Raw genomic sequence first — 24,226 nt, forward strand, 5'->3', positions numbered from 1 at the left:
CTAAAAGTGGGCGTAAAACCCAGCTCACTTGGACAGTATTACCACAGGGGTTCAAAAACAGCCCTACCATATTTGGTACTGTCGTGGTTTAACCCGGCTGGCAGCTAAACACCACGCAGCCGTTCGCTCACCCTCCCCCCTCCCTCTCTGGGACGGGGGAGAGAAATGGAAAGTGAAGCCCGTGAGTTGAGATAAAGACAGTTTAATAAGACAGGAAAATAATAATAATAATAATAATAATAATACAATGATGATAATAGTACTACTACTAATAATATGTACAAACAAGTGATGCACAATGCAATTGCTCACCACCCGCTGACCGATGCCCGAGCAGTCCGGCCCCCTCCCCCCGGCTAGCCACCCCTATATATTGTTTAGCATGACGTCAGATGGTATGGAATACCCCTTTGGCTAGTTTGGGTCACCTGTCCTGGGTCTGTCCCCTCCCAGCTCTTACTGCACCCCCAGCCTGCCTGTTGGCAGGACAGAGCAAAAGTCTGAGGTGTCCTTGGCTTGGTATAAGCACTGCTCTGCAGCAATTAAAACATCAGGGTGTTATCAGCACTCTTCTCATCCTAAGCCAAAACACAGCATTCCACCAGCTACTAGGAAGAAAATTAATTCTGTTCTAACTGAAACCAGGACATCTATCCACCCCTTATTCCATACCATTTATGTCATGCTCAGGTAACACTCTTTTCCATACATTCTAATTAGTCACCTATAGTAGTCATGGTAGTGGTAACATACAGTATTATATAGCAATTAACATGGTACAATTCAGTTCATGGGCTATTCTCACCCAGTATTAAATCTCCTTGAGGTACACACCGGACCTCTCCGTTCTTTTGCATCACCCACCAAGTGTATCCAGGTCCCTGAGCAAAAACAATTCCACGAATGGGTTTGCCTTTTCCTGAGGCAGGAGTAGCCCAGACTGTTTTACCGAGCATATTTTTTACATGCACTACAGGAACTTTATCCCCATCTACAGTACGTAACAGGTTTGATTGGGCAGGTCCAGCTCGGTTGGCAGATCCCCTAGTATTGACTAACCAGGTGGCCTTTGCCAAATGCGTATCCCAGTTTTTGAATGTCCCAGCGCCCATTGCTTTCAATGTAGTCTTTAACAGTCCGTTGTATCGTTCAACTTTCCCGGAGGCTGGTGCATGATAGGGGATGTGATACACTCACTCAATACCATGTTCTTTGGCCCAAGTGTCTATAAGGTTGTTTCGGAAATGAGTTCCATTGTCTGACTCTATTCTTTCTGGGGTACCATGTCGCCATAGGACTTGCTTTTCAAGGCCCAGGATAGTGTTCCGGGCGGTGGCATGAGGCACAGGATATGTTTCCAGCCATCCGGTGGTTGCTTCCACCATTGTAAGTACGTGGCGCTTGCCATTGCGAGTTTGAGGGAGTGTGATGTAATCAATCTGCCAGGCCTCTCCATATTTATATTTCAGCCATCGTCCTCCATACCAAAGAGGCTTTGACCGTTTGGCTTGCTTGATTGCAGCACGTTTCACAGTCATGAATAACCTGTGCTATAGCGTCCATAGTCAGGTCCACCCCTCGATCACGAGCCCATCTGTATGTTGCATCTCTACCTTGATGGCCTGAGGTGTCATGGGCCCATCGGGCTATAAATAATTCACCTTTATGCTGCCAATCCAGGTCCACCTGAGCTACTTCAATCTTAGCAGCCTGATCCACCTGCCGGTTGTTTTGATGTTCTTCAGTAGCCCGATTCTTGGGCACATGAGCATCTACGTGTCGTACTTTCACAGCCAGGTTCTCTACCCGAGCAGCAATGTCTTGCCACAATGCAGCAGCCCAGATGGGTTTGCCCCTACGCTGCCAGTTGTTTTGCTTCCATTGCTGTAACCATCCCCACAGGGCATTTGCTACCATCCATGAATCGGTGTAGAGATAGAGAACTGGCCATTTTTCTCGTTCAGCAATGTCTAAAGCCAGCTGAATGGCCTTCACTTCTGCAAACTGACTCGATTCACCTTCTCCCTCAGCAGCTTCTGCAACTCGTCGTGTAGGACTCCATACAGCAGCCTTCCATCTTCGATGCTTCCCCACAATACGACAGGACCCATCAGTGAACAGGGCATATTTCTTTTCATTCTCTGGTAACTGGTTGTACAGTGGGGCTTCTTCAGCACGACCCACCTCCTCCTCTGATGATATCCCAAAGTATTTACCTTCTGGCCAGTCCATAATCACTTCCAAGATTCCTGGGCGACTGGGGTTTCCTATTCGAGCCCGCTGAGTAATCAGTGCAACCCACTTGCTCCATGTAGCATCAGTTGCATGATGCGTAGAAGAGACCCTTCCCTTGAACATCCAGCCTAGTACCGGCAATCGGGGTGCTAGGAGGAGCTGCGCTTCAGTACCGACCACCTCCGAAGCAGATCGAACTCCTTCATATGCTGCCAATATCTCCTTTTCAGTTGGAGTATAGCGGGCCTCAGATCCTCTGTATCCCCGACTCCAAAACCCCAGGGGCCGACCTCGAGTTTCCCCAGGTTCTTTCTGCCAGAGGCTCCAGGTGGGGCCGTTCTCCCCGGCTGCAGTGTAGAGCACATTCTTTACATCTGGTCCTGTTCGAACTGGCCCAAGGGCTACTGCATGGACTATTTCCTGCTTAATTTGTTCAAACGCTTGTCGTTGTTCAGGGCCCCATTCAAACTCATTCTTCTTACGGGTTACTTGGTAGAGCGGGTTTACAATCAGACTGTAATTTGGGATGTGCATTCTCCAAAACCCCACAACACCTAGGAAAGTCTGTGTTTCTTTTTTGTTAGTTGGTGGAGACATAGCTGTTATTTTGTTGATCACATCCATTGGGATTTGACGACGTCCATCTTGCCATTTTATTCCTAAAAACTGGATCTCTCGTGCAGGTCCTTTGACTTTATTTTGTTTTATGGCAAAACCGGCTTTCAGAAGGATTTGGACTATTTTCTTCCCTTTCTCGAAAACTTCCTCTGCTGTGTCACCCCACACAATAATGTCATCGATGTACTGCAGGTGTTCAGGAGCTTCCCCCTGCTCCAGTGCAGACTGGATCAGCCCATGGCAAATGGTAGGGCTGTGTTTCCACCCCTGGGGCAGTCGATTCCAAGTATATTGGACTCCCCTCCAAGTGAAAGCAAACTGTGGCCTGCACTCTGCTGCTAGAGGGATGGAGAAAAATGCATTAGCGATATCAATTGTGGCGTACCACTTGGCTGCCTTCGATTCAAGTTCGTACTGAAGTTCCAGCATGTCTGGCACTGCAGCACTCAGTGGTGGCGGGACTTCGTTCAGGCCACGATAGTCCACTGTTAGTCTCCACTCGCCATTAGACTTTTGCACTGGCCATATGGGACTATTGAAAGGTGAATGAGTCTTGCTGATCACTCCTTGGCTCTCCAATTGACGAATTAGCTTATGGATGGGAATCAGGGAGTCCCGGTTAGTGCGATATTGCCGCCGGTGCACAGTTGTGGTAGCGATTGGCACTTGCTGTTCTTCGACCCTCAGCAACCCCACAACAGAGGGGTCCTCTGAGAGACCAGGCAAGGTAGAGAATTGTTTAATGCCCTCTGTCTCTAAGGCAGCTATACCAAAAGCCCACCGGAACCCTTTTGGGTCCTTGCAATATCCTCTTCTGAGATAGTCTATGCCAAGGATACATGGAGCATCCGGGCCAGTCACAATGCGGTGCTTTTCCCACTCATTCCCAGTCAGACTCACTTCAGCCTCCAATACAGTCAACTGCTGAGATCCCCCTGTCACTCCACAAATATAGATGGGCTCTGGTCCTTTATATCTCGATGGCATTATAGTACATTGTGCACCGGTGTCTACTAAAGCCTTATACTTCTGTGCGTCTGATGTGCCAGGCCATCGAATCCACACAGTCCAATAAACTCGATTATCCCTTTCCTCCCCCTGGCTGGAGGCAGGGCCCCCCTAATCCTGGTCGGAATCTTCTTCGTTTCTGTGTTTGAAGGACTGCCTGCTGGAAGTTGGAGCAGCAAACTTTTCAGAGAATCCCTTCTTCCTGATTGTTTTCTTTTGCAACTCACGTACCTGTGCCTCTAGGGTCGCGGTAGATTTTCCATCCCATTTTCTCATGTCCTCTCCATGGTCTCGTAAGTAAAACCACAGGGTAGCACGGGGTGAGTACCCACCATATCGTCTTCCTTGTGTGGATGAACGACTACCCCTGATAGCAGAGACACTGCTCTGTACAGGTGCGGAGGAGAATAATCTCTCTTCAAGTTGGTGAACCTTTTCAGAAAGTTTCTCCCAAGTGTTCTCTTTTGGTCGGTGGACACTGGTTGGTTCAGGTGGGGATGAAGATAGATTCTCTTTAAGTTGGTGGAACTCTTCAGAAAGTTTCTCCACAGCTGAGACGCAGGCCTGTAAGGAAGAGGAGAGACTTTCTTCGTACTGCCGGAGTTGTTTAGCCACTTCATCCACTGTGGGTTCCTCATCCTCTTTCCAGGCCATTATTGCCAATGAGCTGGCATATGATGATGGTGCACTCCGTACAAACTTCCGCCACATGGGTCGTGTACACCTGACTTCATCTGGATCTTTGGATGTTTGTCTGAGGTCTGGATCCTCATAAATCACTTCCCGTACGGCTAATTCCCTCAGATACTGGATTCCCTTCTCCATAGTGGTCCACTTGCCTGGTAGACATAAAAGTTCTTCCTTGAAGGGATACCTTTCCCTCACAGCTGAGAGGAGACGCCTCCAGAGGCTGTGAGATAGTGCTCCATCTGCAATTGCTTTGTCAATGCCTGCATCTCTAGCAAGGGATCCCAGTCGCTTGGCTTCCCTGCCGTCTAATTCCACACAATTAGCTCCAGTGTCCCAGCATCGGAGCAGCCAGGTGACAAGCTGCTCACCTATACAGCGACCAAAATCTTTTCGCACATCTCGTAACTCACGCTCGTTTAGGCTTCGGGTAGTTACTGTTGATTTTTCGGCATCCTCATCTTCCTCCTCCTGAACCCTTGATGGCCCAGCGTCGTCGTCGTCTCCGTCGTCGTCTCCGTTGTCTCTATACCTAGATTTGGCAGAAGATTCTCTGCGTTCTAAACGACCTGAATCTCTATACCATTTTTTCACCTTCTCTACAGGGGCAGCTTGCACTGCTACTGCTCGTTTCTCTGATCTTGTTACAGGGTCTGCCACAGAGGTTGGAATACCCTCCGCAGGGTCAACTTGAACTGCTACAGCTCGTTTCTCTGACCTTGTTATAGGGTCTGCCACAGAGGTTGGAATACCCTCTGCAGGGTCAACTTGCACTGCTACAGCTCGTTTCTCTGACCCAGCTACAGGAGCTGGAGCGGCTGCAGGAGCTGAAGCAGCTTCAGGAACCGGAGCTGGAGCAGCTGCAGGAGCTGGAACTGGTGCGGCTGCAGGAGTTTGAACTGGAGCAGCTGCAGGAACCGGAGCTGGAGCAGCTGCAGGAGCTGGAACTGGTGCGGCTGCAGGAGCTGGAACTGGAGCGGCTGCAGTAACTGGGACTGGAGCAGCTGCAGGAACCGGAGCTGGAGCGGCTGCAGGAGCTGGGACTGGAGCAGCTGCAGGAGCTGGGACTGGAGCAGCTGCAGGAACCAGAGCTGGAGCGGCTGCAGGAACTGGGACTGGAGCAGCTTCAGGAGCTGGGACTGGAGCGGCTGCAGGAACTGGGACTGGAGCGGCTTCAGGAACTGGGACTGGAGCGGCTGCAGGAACTGGGACTGGAGTGGCTGCAGGAGCTGGGATTGGAGCATCTGCAGAAGCTGGGACTGGAGCGGCTGCAGAGTCCACCGTAGGGGTCACAGTGGCCGTTGGATCTGTCACAGGACTTGGAGTGGCCGCAGGGTCTGTCACTAAGTTGATAGCAGTATCCATGGCAGCTCGATAGGCATGAGCCAGGCCCCAGCATGTTACAATGATTTGTGTTACTTTGGAACTTCCCGAATCGCGACACCTTTTATTCAAGCATTCTGCCAGTTTTTGAGGATTTTGCACTTGTTCAGGGGTGAATTTCCAAAACACTGGGGGTGCCAACTGGTCTAGATGCCTGCCCATATCCTCCCATACTCCCTGCCACCCACAACTATACTGCCTCCGGGCAGATCTCCGGATGAGCTTCCTAAGTAGTTGTTTAACTTTAAGCAGAACCTGAAGCGCATTCAGGAGGCAGAACAACAGGACTATGCTGGTCTGAGTATCCCAAGGATATTCAATATCTTGGAGAGCTATTGTAATAAACTCGGAGGATAAGAGGGTGGTGAAGGAGGAAGGGAGAGTGATCAAGGGGGGTACAGGGGTGGTGAAGGAGAAAGGGAGAGTGATCAAGTAAGAAAAATTATCTTCCCCTTTCCCCTCCACAGATTGACTCCCTAATGAAAAAAGGCAACAGATATAATTGCTAATAGTTTCCAAAATACAGTTTCCAAAGTATAGAATCGAAGATGTTACTGAGTACAAATACCAGGTTAGAGTCATGGCCAGATATTTCATCATCTCATAAGCCACTGATACAACACACAGTACCATAATGGTCTGAAACCAGGGCCCGGCTGGCAGCTAAGTGTTTTAACCCGGCTGGCAGCTAAACACCACGCAGCCGTTCGCTCACCCTCCCCCCTCCCTCTCTGGGACGGGGGAGAGAAATGGAAAGTGAAGCCCGTGAGTTGAGATAAAGACAGTTTAATAAGACAGGAAAATAATAATAATAATAATAATAATACAATGATGATAATAGTACTACTACTAATAATATGTACAAACAAGTGATGCACAATGCAATTGCTCACCACCCGCTGACCGATGCCCAGCTTAACCCTGAGCAGTCCGGCCCCCTCCCCCCGGCTAGCCACCCCTATATATTGTTTAGCATGACGTCAGATGGTATGGAATACCCCTTTGGCTAGTTCGGGTCACCTGTCCTGGGTCTGTCCCCTCCCAGCTCTTACTGCACCCCCAGCCTGCCTGTTGGCAGGACAGAGCGAAAGGCTGAGATGTCCTTGGCTTGGTATAAGCACTGCTCTGCAACAATTAAAACATCGGGGTGTTATCAGCACTCTTCTCATCCTAAGCCAAAACACAGCATTCCACCAGCTACTAGGAAGAAAATTAATTCTGTTCTAACTGAAACCAGGACAGGTACTCAACTTGCAAAGGATCTTGAATCCTGGGGAGCCCTGCCTGGGGAAGGGAAGCAGTTACAATATGTGGACCATATCCTGATTGCCAGCAAGACAAAGGATGATTGTATGACTTGGACGGTGAGTCTGTTGAACTTTTTGGGACCAGGGATACCGGGTATTCAAAATGAAGGCTCAAGTGATGCAGTGTGAAGTGATTTATCTGGGCTATGAAATCAGTGCAGGACAAAGGACTTTAGGACAGGCCTGGAAAGAAGCAATATGCCAAACTCTGAGACCGCAAACAATAAAGGAGTTACGAACATTCCTGGGAATGACTGGGTAGTGCCGACTATGGATCTATAACTATGGGTTGCTTGTTAAATCTCTATATGCACTAACAAACACCGAACAGAAACACCTCGAATGGGATAAGGAAACCACACAAGCCTTCGAGATGCTAAAAAATGCCTTGATGTCGGCCCCAGCCCTAGGACTTCCAGATGTGAGTAAGCCGTTTTTCCTTTTTTCCCATGAGAAGAAGGGGATTGCCCTGGGAATACTGGCACAAGATCTCGGCCTGTATCAACAAGCAGTTTCCTAATTTTCCAAGCAGCTGGATGCAACTGCAAAAGGTTGATCTGGATGTTTGCGAGCAGTTGCGGCTGTAGTGCTAAACATCCAGGAAGCTCAAAAATTCACCCTGGGCCAGAAAATGACTGTGTTGGTGTCCCATACAGTATCTGCAGTATTGGAAGCAAAAGGTGGACACTGGCTTTCCCCACAAAAGTTCTTGAGATACCAGGTTATAATGGTAGAACAGGATGATGTGGAGATAGTAGTCACTAACATTGTCAATCCAACCTCTTTCCTCAGCAGAAACCTAGGAGAACCAGTGCATCATGACAGTCTGGAAACCATCAAGGCAGCATATTCGAGTCATTCAGACCTGAGAGACAGCCCTATGGAGAATACAGAAAACAGGTTCACTGACGGAAGCAGCTATGTCCTAAGCAGTAAAAGGCATGCTAGATATGTCATCACCACTAGCTGGGAAGTGATAGAGTCGGGACCTTTGCCCATAAACACCTTGGCACAAAAGGCAGAAATAATTGCACTGACCCGCACCTTGGAATTGGCCCGAGGCAAAGTTGTGAATATCTATACCAATTCAAGATATGCTTTTGGGGTCATACATGCACATGGAGCAATCTGGAAAGAGAGAGGATTATTGAACTCACAAGGAAAAATATCAGGCATGCAGAGGACATCCTGAAACTATTGGAGGCAGTCCAGCTCCCTTAGAAAGTGATGATTATGCACATTAAGGCACAACAGAAAGTGAACTCAGAGTTGGAAAGAGGAAATGAGCTGGCAGACAGAGAGGCAAAACAGGTAGCAAAGGTAAAGGTAAAAACAGAAGGGGCTTTGATCCCTGACGGGCGAATCTCTCTAGAAGATAATCCAGAATACACTAAGGAAGATCAAAAGCTTATCACAGGATCATATAATAAAGAAGGGTGGGCTCACACTCCACAAGGGAAACTGATTATTTCCTCCTATTTAACATGACCCCTGATAAGGGAAGAACATAGGAAGAGGCATGGGGGGCAGAGTCCCTATACATGTATAAGCACCTGACTAGAGACATTGTAGCTAGAAGTTTATACACCACTGTGAGACAAGTGACTCGGCGGTGTGATCTTTGTCTCCAGACTAATCCCAAGAGCACCCCCAAACCGGAAATGGGCCAAATTGGGAAGGGCAATGGGCCTGGGCAACAATGATTGATTTTACAGAACTTCCAAGAAAATGGGGGTATCGATGTTTATTAGTATTAACTGATACCTTTTCAGGTTGGCCAGAGGCATTTCCCACCAGGACAGCCAAGGCTCGGGAGGTAGTTAAGATATTATTACAAGAGATAATACCGCATTTTGGGGTTCCAGCAACCATGTCTTCTGATCGAGGACCACACTTTATCTCAAAAATGGTACAGGAAATCAGTTGCGATTTGGGCATAGACTGGCAACTTCATACTCCATATTGCCCTCAGTCTAGTGGCCAAGTAAAAAAAATGAAACACTTAATTAAACAGCAGATTGTGAGGTTGGGGCAAGAGACTAGCTTGACCTGGCCTCAGTCCCTTCCCTTGGCTCTCTTGCACATATGAACTAAGCCAAGAGCAAAGGAAGGACTAAGCCCTTTTGAGATCTTGTATGGACGACCTTATAGAATACAGAAAGCGATGTCCACACAGGTTGGGGATGAAATCATGACCTCTTATATGGTGGCATTGGGCAAACAACTCAGTAAAATTGAGAAACACGTGGCTGGGACTTGAAGTAGGGGTTTGGATAGTCCAGTGCATGATATACAACCTGAGGATTATGTGTATATAAAGTCTCTTGCAGAAAAGACCCTAGAGCCACGATGGGAAGGACCATTCCAGGTACTCCTGACAACTTTTACTGCAATCAAAATTAAAGACCAACCTGCCTGGATTCACCATTCTTGAGTTAAGAAAGCTCTCATGTCAGGATGGACGTCAAAACCAGCTGGAGGATTGTGGCTACAATTGTGACGCTCACAGGACTGCAAGATGCCACACAGGACTATGAAAAATGGAAAAAACACAGTTTGAGGCAGAAAGTAGAAAATGGAGAGTATTTTTTTCAGGGACCAGGGGATAAAAATAAGTTAGTAGGGAAGAGGGAAAAGAATTTCCTAAAGTAGATAGAAAAGGGGGGATTGAAGTAAGAAATTGGTGCTAAAGGGATTTCTATAGGTACTGTAAACTAATCAGGACTGAGACAGGAGGGCTCCAGAAGATAAGGGATTTCTATAGGTATTGTGAACTAATCAGGACAGGACTGAGACAATGGAAATGATTTCCCAGAACTCACTGTAATAAAGACCACCCTTTCGGGGAAAGGTTATGAATATGTATAGGCGATCCCTTACCTGTGAAACCCCTTCTGTATAAATACAAGATGAACTACTGTGGTGGGTGCGCATGACTGTGGTGGGACTACCCCCCGTGCTGCCCAGTGCTGAATAAATATACCTACTTTGCAACTTTACAGGTTGTGGAGTCTGTTTTCCGCAAGTCACTTTTACATCTTATGGCAGTATGCTAATTATAAATGAAAAAGAATTGGGTGGGTGCATGACCCATTTATTGATGCCTACTGTTATTAATCTTCTATGGATAGCAGTAGTATCAATATGACTAGTTTCTTGCTAAGAACAACCTAATTATTTCAGCAATATGTTGGTGAATATTCCTCCTCCATTCAAAGCACAAAAATCCACCACAAATCCCACTGTGTATCAGTTTTCTCTCCTCCGAGCGCTGGATCATTTCCATCTTTACAGTTCCAGTACAGAAATACCTTCCAACTTCAAAGAGGTTTGTTAAGTAAGTTTCATCCATTCATCTTACTCTTACATCATTTAAGCCCAAATCCACTCATTTTCCTGAGAAGATGGATCTGATTACTTCCTGATCAAGATTCTACATTCTTAGAATATAAGATCCCAATACATAAATATGCATTAGCCAGTGCCTCCTTTGGTTCTTTATATAAATGCTCATTGCCTCAGTTATCAGATTTTCTAATTGGAAAGCAAGCAGTAAATTTAAATGCCTCCATAGTACTCTGACTCTTCACTTGAAAATCCTAAGAAGCACAGAAAAGAAAAAAACTCCCGATTCAAAACATCATCTTCAGTGCAGTACACAAATCTCTACAGTCATGCTAACTTTCTCCTCCTACCCAAGGAAGATGCAGAATGGAAATTTTAAAAGACAATATGAAAATGGTCCCCTTAAAAAAAATCTTAAATCTAGTGGTTTGAGCACTAGAAGTTTGAACAGTAGGCTTGAAGTAAGAAATAGATGCTAAAGGATTAACTGTAGAACTATAGCAGATCTAGAGAAGTCACTCAATGCTGATTTTGCAAGTTTTAGGTAACACAGATTTATACTGTAAATCAATCACAAGGACAGGAATAGGTAGGGTACTTACCTGAGGTAGGGAATATCAACACAAAGACCCTAAAAGATAAGTGAAGAAAAGACTTTATATCCGCAAGATAAGGGAAGAAAAGACTCCATACACACAGATAATAGAAACTGGCTTGGCCTGCTGAAGTCTGTAAATGAGAGGAAGGGCCAAAAGTTTAACAGCAAGGAAGACTTCTGGCCTTCATCAAAAGACCAACAGAGTACACTGGATGACCACCCAGAGAACTCTAGCGCACATGCTAAAGGAACCTATAGGAACCTATGTTAATGATTCTTCAGTGAAATGAATATGTGTATATCCCATCAATATAAGCACCCTGGTAATAACCTTTGTTGGGCAAGTTAGGAGGAGTGATCCTCCTTGCACCCAGCGCTGCAATAAACATACCTGCTTTATAACTCTCCTCGAGTTGTAAAGTTTGTTTCCATGTGTCAGGCTCAACACTCCTTATCACAGTAGACTAAATAAGAGGTTGAACTCATGCTTCCCATTTCCTCGATCAGTGACTGCACAACAGTCCCATGTTTAGAATAGACAGACAACCATTTCTCAGCTACAGATAGTTCTAGAGTTCCCAAGACTGCATAAAAAAAATCAGGAAGGGACCCTGAAACCTGATAAATCAATGTTTCTGCCCAATACATGGGCATGGCTGTCTCAACCATGAGATACCTACTTCTCTGCATGACTTAAGACATATGATTCCACTTTAGGACATAGATTCTAGTTTTATTTATTTATTCTAGTCAAGCTTCGCAGCAATCACCTACTAAGGGCATTTAGACAGAAAGTAGTTCTACAAAAAGCAAAGGGTTGCATAAATTATTTTGTGTACTGACCTTGACCTACAATGAGTTCATGTACAGGTACCTGTAATATATAGCAATCTCTTAGCAGAGAAGTTCCTAAAGACTTGGTACAGAACTTTTTACAAGAGGAATATAGAAAGAATGCCATCCAGGGGGACTGTGACAGGCTTGAGAGGTGAGCCAATGCAAACCTCACGAGGTTCAAAAAGGCCAAATTCAAGGTTCTGCACCTGGGCTGGGGGAATCCCAAACCTGAATACAAGCTGGACAATGAGCAGATCAAGGACAGCCATAAAGAGAAGGCTATGGGGGTATTAGTGGATGAAAAACTGAATATAAGCTGGCAGTGTGCACTTGTAGCCCAGAAAGCCAATTATAACCTGGACTGCATCAAAAGTATAGCTAGCAGGTCTAGGGAGGTGATTCTCCCACCTCTACTCCAATCTCATGAGACCCCACCTGGAGTACTGCATCCAGCTCTGGGGCCCCCAACACAAAAAGGACATGGACCTGTTAGAGCAGGTCCAGAGGAGGGTCACGAGGATGCTCAGAGGTCTGGAACACCTCTCCTATGAAGACACACTGAGTGAGTTGAGGTTGTTCAGCCTGAAGAAGAGAAGGCTCCTGGGGGACCTTATTGCAACCTTTCAATACCTAAAGGGGGCTTATAAGGAAGATGAAGAATGAGGAGGCATGAGGAATGAAGAAAATGAAGGAAGTCACTTTTCATTTAAGTGTTTTAAGATGACCAGATGTACTAAAAATACAAACTTCCCTAATGACATTTCACATATTGAATGTGTATATATAGCAGATACACCAGAAGAATGTAGATACAAAGAAATGTCCTAAAAGTAAATTAAGCTGAAGCTCCTACCTCATCCACCAAGAACTGTTTGACAAAGACTGCTCTTTCAAATTGAATCATTCAGTGAAATTAAATACTCAACTTTTTTTTTTTTTTTTTAAAAAAAAAAGCATTTTCATTTTTTTGAAATTTGTTCTAATGATTTAGTCTTCAAACATGTAGATTTTTATATAAAAATGGGATTAGTGGAACTGTTAAACTTGCTTATAAGGGAATGTTGCAAGCTTGCTTATCTTTGCTGACAAGATGCACAAAAGATTTATTTAAAATTTCAGTTATATAGAATCATAGAACAATTTAGGTTGGAAAAGACCTCTAAGATCATCCAGTCCAACCTTTAACCTAGCATTGCCAAGTCCACCACTAAACAATGTCACTAAGCACTACATCTACACATTTTTTGAAGACCTCCAAGGATGGTGACTCAACCACTTCCCTGGGCAGCTTATTCCAATGCCGAATAACCCTTTCAGCGAATAATTTTTTCCTATTATCCAACCTAAACCTCCCCTAGAGCAACCTGAGGCCATTCCCTCTAGTCTTAGTGCTTGGTGCTTGGGAGAAGAGACCGATCCCCACCTCCCTATAGGCTCCTTTAAGGTAATTGTTAGAGTACAATAAGGTCTCCCCCAGCTCCCTCAGCCGCTCCTCATAAGACTTGTTCTCTAGACCCTTCACCTGTTGTCCTTCTTTGGACATGGTCCAGCACCTCAATATCCTTCTTGTAGTGAGGGGCCCAAAACTGAACACAGTATTCAAGCTGTGGTCTCACACACTGTTGGCTCATTTTCAGCCAGCTATCGACCAATACCCCCAGGTCCCTTTCTACCTGGCAGCTTTCCAGCCACTCTTCCCCCAGTGTGTAGCATTGCATGGGGTTGTTGTGCCCTAAGTGCAGGACCCGGCACTTAGCCTTGTTCAGCCTCATACAGTTGGCTTCAGCCCATCGGTACAGCCTATCTAGATCCCTCTGCAGAGCCTACCTATGCTCAAGCAGATCAATGCTTGTGCCTAACTTGGTGTCGCCTGCAAACTTACTGAGGGTGCACTTGATCTCCTTGTCTAGATCATTGAAAAAGATACAGAAGAGAACTGGCCCCAGTACTGAGCCCTGGGGGACACCACTAGTGACCAACCTCCAACTGGATTATCTCCATTCACAACTTTTTGAGCCGGGCCACCCAGCCAGCTTTTAACCTAACAAAGTGTACACCAATCCAAGCCACGAGCAGCCAGTTTCTTGAGGAGAATGCTGTGGGAAATAGTGTCAAAAGCCTTACTGAAGTCTAGGTAGAACACATCCACAGCTTTTCCCTCATTCACTGAAAGTCACCTTGTCGTAGAAGGACATCAGGTTAGTCAAGCAGGACCTGCCTTTGATAAACCCATGCTGACTGGGCCTGATTACCTGGTTGCCCTGTAACTGCTGCATGATGGTACTCAAGATAATCTGCTCCATGAGCTTCCCCAGCACCAAAGTCAGACTGACAGGCCTGTAGATCCCTGAATCCTCCTTCCAGCCCTTCTTGTAGATGGGCATCACACTTGCTAGTTGCCAGTTGACTGGGACTTCCCCTGATAGCCAGTGTGAGATATGTTCATCTGATTTGTGTCAGTATGGAATAATGCTATGGCCGCATGGTATGATGAATGTGACCTTCTGTCTTACATACCCTTGTATAACCACAAGTCTAAGAAAAACAGAGTGGTTAATGTATATAGTTCCTGTATCTTGCAAAGGAATGTTTTAGCAATTCGTGTCAATAGAGAGCTTGAAGGGAAATGTATTTGTAGGCTTTTCCTTGAAGTTTCTGATATCTGAGGGGGTTCAGAATAACTGCTAACTATTATGACTATTGCATGGGACACTATGCAAGTCTCTGATATCTGGCCAGGAGATTAAGGAGACGGGAAGAGCTGAAGAACAACTAAAAGACAAAGCTTGCAGGGGACGCTGCACAAGTCTCTGACATACAGCCAAGTTGGACAAAGGAGAAGGACAAGAGGGAGGAAGACTATGAGCCTTCAGCATGAGAGACCCCCAGAGGGACCACCAGAGACTGATGGCACACCCAGCGCTGTTTGCTTACCTCTATTCCTTTAATAAATTGTAAACTTTGATTATAGTCCTATTTTGAAGACTGAGCCATATATTACACCAGGACTGCTGATAAATGGTGGAAAGTGGCTTGACACTTCTGCCAACTCCCTCAGTATCCTCGTCTGGATCCCATCTGGCCCCATAGACTTGCATACATCTAAGTGGTTTAGCAGGTTGCTAACCATTTTCTTGTAGATTATGATGGCTTCATTCTGCTCCCTGTCCCTATCTATGAGCTCAGGTGCCTGGATACCTGGAGAACAACTGGTCTTGCTGCTAAAGACTGAGACAAAGAAGGCATTAAGTACCTCAGCCTTTTCCTCATTTATTGTCACTATGTTTCCCCCAACATGCAATAAAGGACGGAGACTTTCCTTAGTCCTCTTTTTGTTGCTAATGTATTTATAAATACATCTTTTATTTTCTTTAAAAGCAGTAGCTGCTGTTAAACTACTTAATCTCTGACATCAGCAGTACAATTAATCCTTATCAGAGCAAGCACTTTATATCATTGAAATATCTACTTCTATGATTCATTCTGGAAGAATGCTGAAAGCTCCTTCCCATTGCCTTTCCTCTTCCTTCCTCATAACAGTTTTGGCAATACTCTATTGGAGGGTTATAATAATACCCTACTTGGAGGGTTGAGTCCACTCCTGGGGAACTGAAACTAAGGCTAAAGAGGGACTAATATTCTGGCAACGAGGCTCTACATGAATCAAGGGCACCAGATAAAGGGGACAAGCCTGAAGGGAGGAAAGGGAGAAGGCAAGACCATACACTGTGGTGTGTATGGTCTACCGAGGGAGGCAACCCCTATGGGTATTGACCACCGAGTAAGAGGGCCTCGACCAGACTTCTCCCGCACTAAGGTCAGGTTGTCCCGAGAAAATAACATAAGAACCTGTTTTTAAACCCATACAAAATTGTGATTAATTTTCCAGGAGCTGGATCACCCCGAAAGGCTGAACGGTAACACAAGCCCAAATTGACCCTGAAAGTGGGCCCAACCCCTTAATTGAAGGCATTTCCCACACCCTCAAGATTGGACAGCACAGAAGGATAAGAAATGCTATACTTCCTGGTATTTTTACAGGGGCAATTGAGCCATGAGCAAGAATGGAGGAATAATTTTTTCATTTTGGGGGAGGAAGTGGCCAAGGCCTTTAACCTTAGTAACTGCTGGGTTTGTGGAGGACCGAGGGGAACTGAAAGTTGGCCCTGGGTAGCTGGCCTGGTCGAACCCAAGTGGTGGGTTAGTAATTTGAGTGAAGTTCATAATGGGACACAATTTTGGAAAGAGGAAGGAGGCCCATGGCAATTGCATTCATTGGATCGGGGTATATACTGTTTAAACAGAACAAGAACGGTAGCGGTAGGAAAAAGCATTTGTAATTGGACTCTGTCTCCCAGATATGATTGTACTGTTCCTGAATGTGGACCTATAAACTGTACAGCATGTAGTGGGAAATGGAATGCCATAAAAGTCCAGCTGAGAAACGGGACTTGGATGAAATGCTCATATAGGGAATTTTTTGGATCTGGATGTGAAACCGTGGCAAGAGCACAAGCGGGGGGGGGGCAATTTGACGGTCAGATCTTGAGCTGTCAGCGTAATAATACCACTAGGGAGCAGCATGTGGTAAGGGTCTACCGCTGGAGGTGGCAAGATGAGAATGGGAGACGAGTGTTCTTTAAGCATTTCTGGTCAGCTCATAATATGACAGGTCGCCAAGGAAAACTTGATTGTAATTGTAAATGGGAATCCAATGCGGGAGCTTGGAGGTATGCATATACGAGTACAAATGGGGCAGACATTATAACAGGACCACTCAGTGATAAGAACACTGTATTTTCACGCTCCAAAGAATAAAGAAGGATGGGATGGTCCTTTTCTAAAAGGGAAGTGGGCCCTAAAGGGATATTATTGGATGTGTGGCAAACATGCCTACAAGAGGCTACCCGAAAACTGGTCGGGAATATGCTATGTGGGGGTACATAAGACCCTTGTTCTTTTATTGTAACAAATACAAGGAAATCATTTAGGAATAAAATTATATGGTCATTTGTTGAGGGATTTTTGAAACAGCAAAGATCCCATGGCTTGCTGCAGCTGAGCAAACCAAGCTACCAGGATGACTATGAGAAGTTCCCATGACAGTGTTCCCACATCGCCCGATTGAGGAATTTAGAAAAATATTGTTGCCAGCAGCTGGCTTCAAGGGCAAGGTCTACGTGACTGCTAATCACAAGGGGGTTGTTTTCTTGCAGGTGGGGTTGTTTTCTTGCATTTGTTGTTTGTCTGAGTGCTTTCAACCAGTAATCTTGTGCAAGACACTATCCGCCCCTGTTAAGTTTGCTATAAAAGTCAAGCTATTCAGGTAATAAAGAGAGAGCATGATCTGACCATACTGGTGTCTGTCGTGTTTTCAGCCGTTCTTCCTGCAACAGGGAGTAGTGCCCAAAAATGTGGAGATAATGAATGGCCTCCTGAAGGAATCATACAGTATTATGGACCAGTTACCTGGAACCCGAATGAGGTAGTATCGGGGGCCCAAGAACCTATTTATAATTTGAATTGAATAATTAGGTTGCAAGCTGTCCTCAAAATTGTAACCAATCAAACAGTGACGGCTTTGGATCTTTTGGCTGATCAGTCCATCCAGATGAGGAATGCTATCTTTCAACATAGAATGGTCTTAGACTATTTACTAGCAGAAGAAGGGGGAGTGTGTGGAAAACTGAATATTTCTAATTGTTGTTTACAAATTGATGATAATGGAAAAGTGGTTAAACAGACAACAAAGGAAATTAGGAAATTAGCCCATGTGGAAACTTGGAAGGGTATGGATTGGGATTTGTTTTCATGGCTGCCCAGTGGACCATGGGTTAAAAGGATGTTATTTTTACTTTTATGTGGTGTAATGATGTTATTGTTTATACCTTGTATGATACCTTGCTTTACATTATTGATATTCCGAATAATAAATAGTACCCAATTTGTGATAACTTCGGTAGAGAAGAAAGGTGATGTGTCAATAATGATGCTTAAGAAATGGACCCCCCAAGAACCGACTGATGAAATCCAGTTGTTACTGGCAAAAGTTGAAGAAGAGATACTAATTGAGAATATTAAAAAGAAGATGAGGAATTGTAAGGAATGTTCCAGCAATTCATGTCAATAGAGGGCTTGAAGGGTAAACCTTGAGTCTCTGATATCCAGCCAAGAGATTAAAGAGAAAGGGGAAGCTGAAGGACAACTAAAGACAAAACTTGCATGGGACGCTGCACAAGTCTCTGACATCTGGCCAAGATGGACAAAAGAGAAGGACAAGGACAAAGCCTGGGAGGAAGACTACAAGCCTTCAGCACGAGAGACCCACAGAGGGACCACCGGAGACTGATATGCATGTGCCAGTGGGAGGGTTCGGATTCCGGGAACTAATTATAATAACCCTGACTTTTCTAGAAGTATCAATGAATATGTATTAGCCTAGGAGTATAAAAATCAGCCGCCTGATGTAATGTGTGTGTGTGTTGGAGGAGCCCAGACTCCCCGCGCACCCAGCGCTGTTTACTTGCCTTTTATTGACCCCATAAATAAACCTTATAAAGCTAAATTGACTTGGAATTTATAACATCTAGAAAGAACAATTAAATACAGCAAGGAAAGATGCCAGATATGGGGACTAGAGGCCATTATAAGAAAATGGGAGACACAGAAAAGGATTATTTTTCCCATATATTTTCTGGTCCTTAATTGAAGTATTTACATTTAATAAAACACTTTTTGTAAGTACTTCTTTTTGAGATTCCATCAGATTTGAAACTGGAGGCCAGTACAACTTCCAAGTTTTGTGAACCAGTCTACAAAGAATGCAAATAGATTTTAAATGCATATAGAAAAAGCATCAAGATTTCTCAAATAGCAGGACTTGCACGAGTTCTTTATATTTACTGCATGGATGCAGCAAGTACAATGACTATAACCAGATCATTTAAGGTAAGAATAAAAATCATCGTACCATTGAAAAAAATGGTTTAAAAAAAAAAAAAAGCGCTAAAATTATGATAAGTGAAAATCAGCAACATAATGTTGACTTAACCATTAAGTAGCCATAGAACTTGGAAAAAACAATACTGGGGCACACCTAACTGGAAAAGCATTGTGTTCCACCATACTCCTAAAACAGATAACACGTGCAAGAAAAAAATACAATTACCTATCACAAATTTCAGTTCGCAATATGATACAGCCATTTCAACAGAAGTTTGTAGTGGAAACAGCTTTGGAAACAGAATAGGAAATTCCATCTTGACAAGTTTGCATTAAATATTTGTGTGAATTAAATTAAGTACAACTCAGAGAATCGTGAAAAGCAATCAACGTATGATAATCTGAGCATGAATGAGAGCTTCCTGTCACACATTTAAATAAATATTCTTGTAGTTTTCTGCTTAGAAAAGAGCATAAATATCAGTCTTATATCAGACATGAATTTTATATCACACATGAATTTTCATTGAAGAAGTTTAGACACACCTACATTTTTCCTTACTGCTGTTACTGCTATGTAAAAAATCCCCATCAGAACGTATCGTAGGGAAATCATCTTCATCATCTTCCACCACTAAATTTGAGAGAGAGAGAGATTATGTTATGGGAGTGAGAATTTTTTTCCAATTCTTTATTAAGCAAGAAAGATTTAAGGTCATCTTCATGGCTGTGGTGACTTTACTCAGCTGGGCAGCTGAGCTCCACCACAACCACTCTCTCACTCCCCCTCGTCAAAGGGAAAGGGGGAGACAATATGATGAAAAGGGTTCAAGGGTTGAGCTAAGGACAGGGAGATCACTCAACAATTATCGTCACAGGCAAAACAGACTCGGCATAGGGAGATTAATGTAATTTGTTAACTATTACTAACAAGCTAGAGCAGTGAGAAACTAAAAAACAAAACAACAACAACAACAAAAAAAAGAAACAAAAACAAACAAACAAAACTAAAACCACATTCCACCCATCCACCCTCTTCCACCTCCTCTTCCCGAGCGGCACAGGGGAACACGGAATGGTGGTTGCAGTCAGTCCATAATGCTTCATCTACTCTGGTCCTTCACTGTCACCCACTGCCCCTGCTCCAACATGGGGTCCCTCCCATGGGATGCAGTTCTTCCCAAACTGATCCTGCATGGGCTTCCCACAGGCAGCAGCTGTTCAAGAACTGCTCCAACATGGATCTGTACCATGGGGGTCCATCTGTCAGGAGCACACTGTTCCAACATGGGTCCCCCATGGGCAGCAGTTCCTGCCAGGTCACCTGCTCCTGCATGGTCTCCTCTCCACGGGCTACAGGTCTGGCCTGGAGTCTGCTCTGGCGGGGGCTCTCCATAGGCTGCAGCCTCCTTCGGGTCAGATCCACCTGCTTCACTGTGGTTTCCTCCACAAGCTGCAGTGTGGAAATCTGCTCCACCATGGTACACCATGCCTTGCAGGGAGACGGCCTGCTTCACCATGGTCCTCTCCACAGGCTGCAGGGGAACATCTGCTCCGGAGCCTAGAGTACCTCCTCCCCCCCCCTCCTTCTTCACTGACCTTGGTTTCTGCAAGGCTGTTTCTCACTCCTCGCTCTCCCAGCTGCTGTTGTGCAGCAGCTTTTTCCCTTTTTAAAATCTGCTCTCAGAGAAGTGCAACCAACATCACTTATTGGCTCAGTTCTGGGCAGCAGTGGGTCCCTTTGGAGCCGGCTGAAACTGGCCCTTATCTAACATGGGGCAGCTTCTGGACTCCTCACAGAGGCCACCCCTGCAGGCCCCCCCTAACAAATCCTTGCCACATAAACCCAATACACTGATTTAGCAACTTTTTTTATTTTTTTTTCCTATAATAAATCAAGTCATTAAACTTCTGTTTGTTTGTTTTCCAGCAGTAAACTAATTTGACTTCATCTTATGGGAGTAAATGATTACTGTTCTATAACATCAAGTTCTTAAAAGACCATTTATTCTAGTAAGGTTGATACTAACCTGTAGCTGCCAAAGTTAACCAGATTTTTATGGGAATCCAATTTCCGAAGTGACAATAGTTAACACTGTTTATGCAGAAATATCTATGATTAATCACTATACTATGCTTAAGATACATATTTCCTTTATATGGCATCAAATGCTATAGTAACTATTTCAAGGGCGATTGCTTACTGTGTAAAAATTTAGATTCTATTAAGTTAGGAGTTTTCAATTACAGTTTTACCTTTATCTCTCTGGAGTTCATCTTTAGAAACTGCATCTGCACAAGCATGAAAGTATTTCTGTAAAGTATCGACTTGTCTACACAAGATGTCTCTAAAGGTTTCCATTTCAGCAAGCTTCTCACGTAAGCTATGTCCCTTCTGAAAATGCAAGAGAAAAAAGCCTCAAATGCTTTTACATACTCAACAACAGTTCAATGCCTAAATAAAAAAATAAATGATTTCTTCAGGTATGAAGAAGAAATTTTTCAGGTACACTAAGGACATTTCAGATATCAGTAGCTATGAAGTAATGTTAATATTAGAAGAATATGGTTATAGGAAACCATATATAAGTATTCCTTACTCATTTTGTCCGCTGGTCTCAGTTTTTCTTCTTGACTGTATGTGCTACTTTAAAGAATTCAACAAAAGCTTATTAAAAATGCGATCTTGCATACTAACAGGTTTGTGCCTATTTGCCTGAAAATAGTCAGTGCTAGTTTAAGATCTTGGTTCTAATCTTTACTCCCCTTTTTTGTGTTGGTCCTTTTGTGCTCTCCCAGAAGTACAACCCACCCAAGTTCAAATGTTAAATATTTATATGCATGAAACAAGGAAAGCCATAATTTGTCAATCAGGATTAATCAAATGTTTTAGGTCACAGGCTCAACATTCCTTTTCATTTAGAAGCCCTGATATTCTCAGGAGTACACTAAGAAAGGTTAGTAAATCCTCTCACAAGTCTGATTTTCTCGTTATTAGAAGATGACACTGTAGTCTGAAAGGGATAAGTGCACAGAGGCACATGAAAGCTTCCTATATGATCTATTCATCCTCACATGCTGAATTATTGCTTATAGTAAACCAAAGATTTAGTACTTTTTCCTTTAATTGTGTGAATGAGTCTTCACATAGCTTATCTTCTTTCCAGTTGCATAAGCGTCTTATTTTCACACCAATGCTAAGAAAATGTTATTTACTAACCTTGAACGAAGAAGTAGATGTTGCAGAGTATCCACTTGCTCCAGAAACAAGAGACACCACGGAGCCATGACGTCGTAAACTTGACTCTGATCCATAGCCAGATTCAGTCTAAAACAAACAAACAAAAACATCAACAATAAACACCAAAAAAAAAACTAACCACACAAAATGGTAGTAGAATGGTAGGGATTTACATAATGCATGGTTTCACTGTTTATCTTAAGCTGTATGCATGTGCCTGCTGTCTCTGCATCAGTTTTAAAGAAACATTTATTTTACATTTCTTCTGATAAATAAGTATTGATCTAATTTTATTTCACAGAATCACAGAATTTCTAGGTTGGAAGAGACCTCAAGATCATCGAGTCCAACCTCTGACCTAACGCTAACAATCCCCACTAAACCATATCCCTAAGCTCTACATCTAAACGTCTTTTGAAGACTTCCAGGGATGGTGACTCCACCACTTCCCTGGGCAGCCTGTTCCAATGCCTAACAACCCTTTCAGTGAAGAAGTTCTTCCTAACATCTAACCTAAAACTCCCCTGGCTCAACTTAAGCCCATTCCCCCTCGTCCTGTCACAAGGCACATGGGAGAACAGACCAACCCCCACCTCGCTACAGCCTCCCTTGAGGTACCTATAGAGAGCGATAAGGTCGCCCCTGAGCCTCCTCTTCTCCAGGCTGAACAAGCCCAGCTCCCTCAACCGCTCCTCGTAGGACTTGTTCTCCAGGCCTCTCACCAGCTTCGTCGCCCTTCTCTGGACCCGCTCAAGCACCTCGATGTCCTTCTTGTAGCGAGGGGCCCAAAACTGAACACAGTACTCGAGGTGTGGCCTCACTAGAGCAGGGTACAGGGGGACGATCACTTCCCTAGACCTGCTGGCCACGCTGCTTCTTATGCAAGCCAGGATGCTGTTGGCCTTCTTGGCCACCTGAGCACACTGCTGGCTCATATTCAGCCGACTATCAACCAATACTCCCAGGTCCTTCTCCGCAAGGCAGCTTTCCAATCACTGGCTATCCAGCCAATTTTTAACCCAACAAAGTGTACGCCAGTCCAAGCCATAAGCAGCTAGTTTCTTGAGGAGAATGCTGTGGGAAACGGTGTCAAAAGCCTTGCTGAAGTCAAGGTAGACCACATCCACAGCCTTTCCCTCATCCACTAAGTGCGTCACTTTGTCATAGAAGGAGATCAGGTTCTTCAAGCAGGACCTGCCTTTCATTAACCCACGCTGACTCGGCCTGATCGCCTGGTTGCCCTGCAAGTGCTGAGTGATGACACTCAAGATAATCTGCTCCATGAGCTTCCCTGGCACTGAGGTCAAACTAACAGGCCTATAGTTCCCCCAGGTCTACCCTCTGGCCCTTCTTGTAGATGGGCGTCACTTTTGCTAGCCGTCAGTCGCCTGGACCTCCCCTGACAGCCAGGACTGCCGATAAATGATGGAAAGTGGCTTGGCCAGCTCCTCCGCCAGTTTTCTCAGTATCCTCGGGTGGATCCCATCCAGCCCCATCAAATTGTGTACATCCAAGTGCTGTAGCAGGTTGCCAACCATTTCCTCGTGGATTATGAAGGTCACATTCTGCTCCCCATCCCCTTCCACCAGCTCAGGGGACTGGGTATGCAAAGAACAACTGGTCTTGCTGATGAAGACTGAGGCAAAGAAGGCATTAAGCACCTCAGCCTTTTCCTCATCTCTTGTCACTTAGTTTCCCCCACATCCAGTAAAGGATGGAGATTCTCCGTAGTCCTCCTTTTTGTGTTGATGCATTTTTAAAAACATTTTTTGTTATCTTCAATGGCAGTAGCCAGATTGAGCTCCAGATGAAATTTGGCTTTTTTAATTTTGTCCCTGCACAGACTTACAACATCCTTATAGTACTCCTGAGTGGCCCGCCCTCTTTTCCAAAGGTCATAAACCCTCTTTTTTCTCCTAAGCTCAAGCCACAACTCTCTGTTCAGCCAGGCCAGTCTTCTTCCACGCCGGCTCATCTTTGGGCACGTGGGGACAGACCGCTTCTGCGCCATTAAGATTTCCTTCT

The 24,226-nt window shown here is 44.7% G+C and overlaps 1 protein-coding gene across 6 annotated transcripts in view; it reads right to left on the reverse strand.

Moving 5' to 3' along the window:
* LOC311428922 (ceramide transfer protein-like) overlaps nucleotides 1-24,226 on the reverse strand; it is a 109,650-nt gene that overhangs the window by 44,215 nt on the left and 41,209 nt on the right. For 5 of the 6 annotated variants that reach the window (XM_084540134.1, XM_084540137.1, XM_084540136.1 and 2 more), the window contains exons 3-5: nucleotides 22,181-22,288; nucleotides 21,217-21,355; nucleotides 19,511-19,594 (exon numbers count right to left, since the gene is read on the reverse strand). In XM_084540134.1, the coding sequence (XP_084396260.1) occupies nucleotides 19,511-19,594; nucleotides 21,217-21,355; nucleotides 22,181-22,288 (331 nt within the window). The remainder of the gene's footprint in view (nucleotides 1-19,510; nucleotides 19,595-21,216; nucleotides 21,356-22,180; nucleotides 22,289-24,226) is intronic. The other variant, XM_084540135.1, reaches the window with a different exon arrangement.

Source organism: Aythya ferina, assembly GCF_964211825.1.
Source record: "Aythya ferina genome assembly, contig: HAP1_SCAFFOLD_193, whole genome shotgun sequence".
NCBI lineage: Eukaryota > Metazoa > Chordata > Aves > Anseriformes > Anatidae > Aythya > Aythya ferina.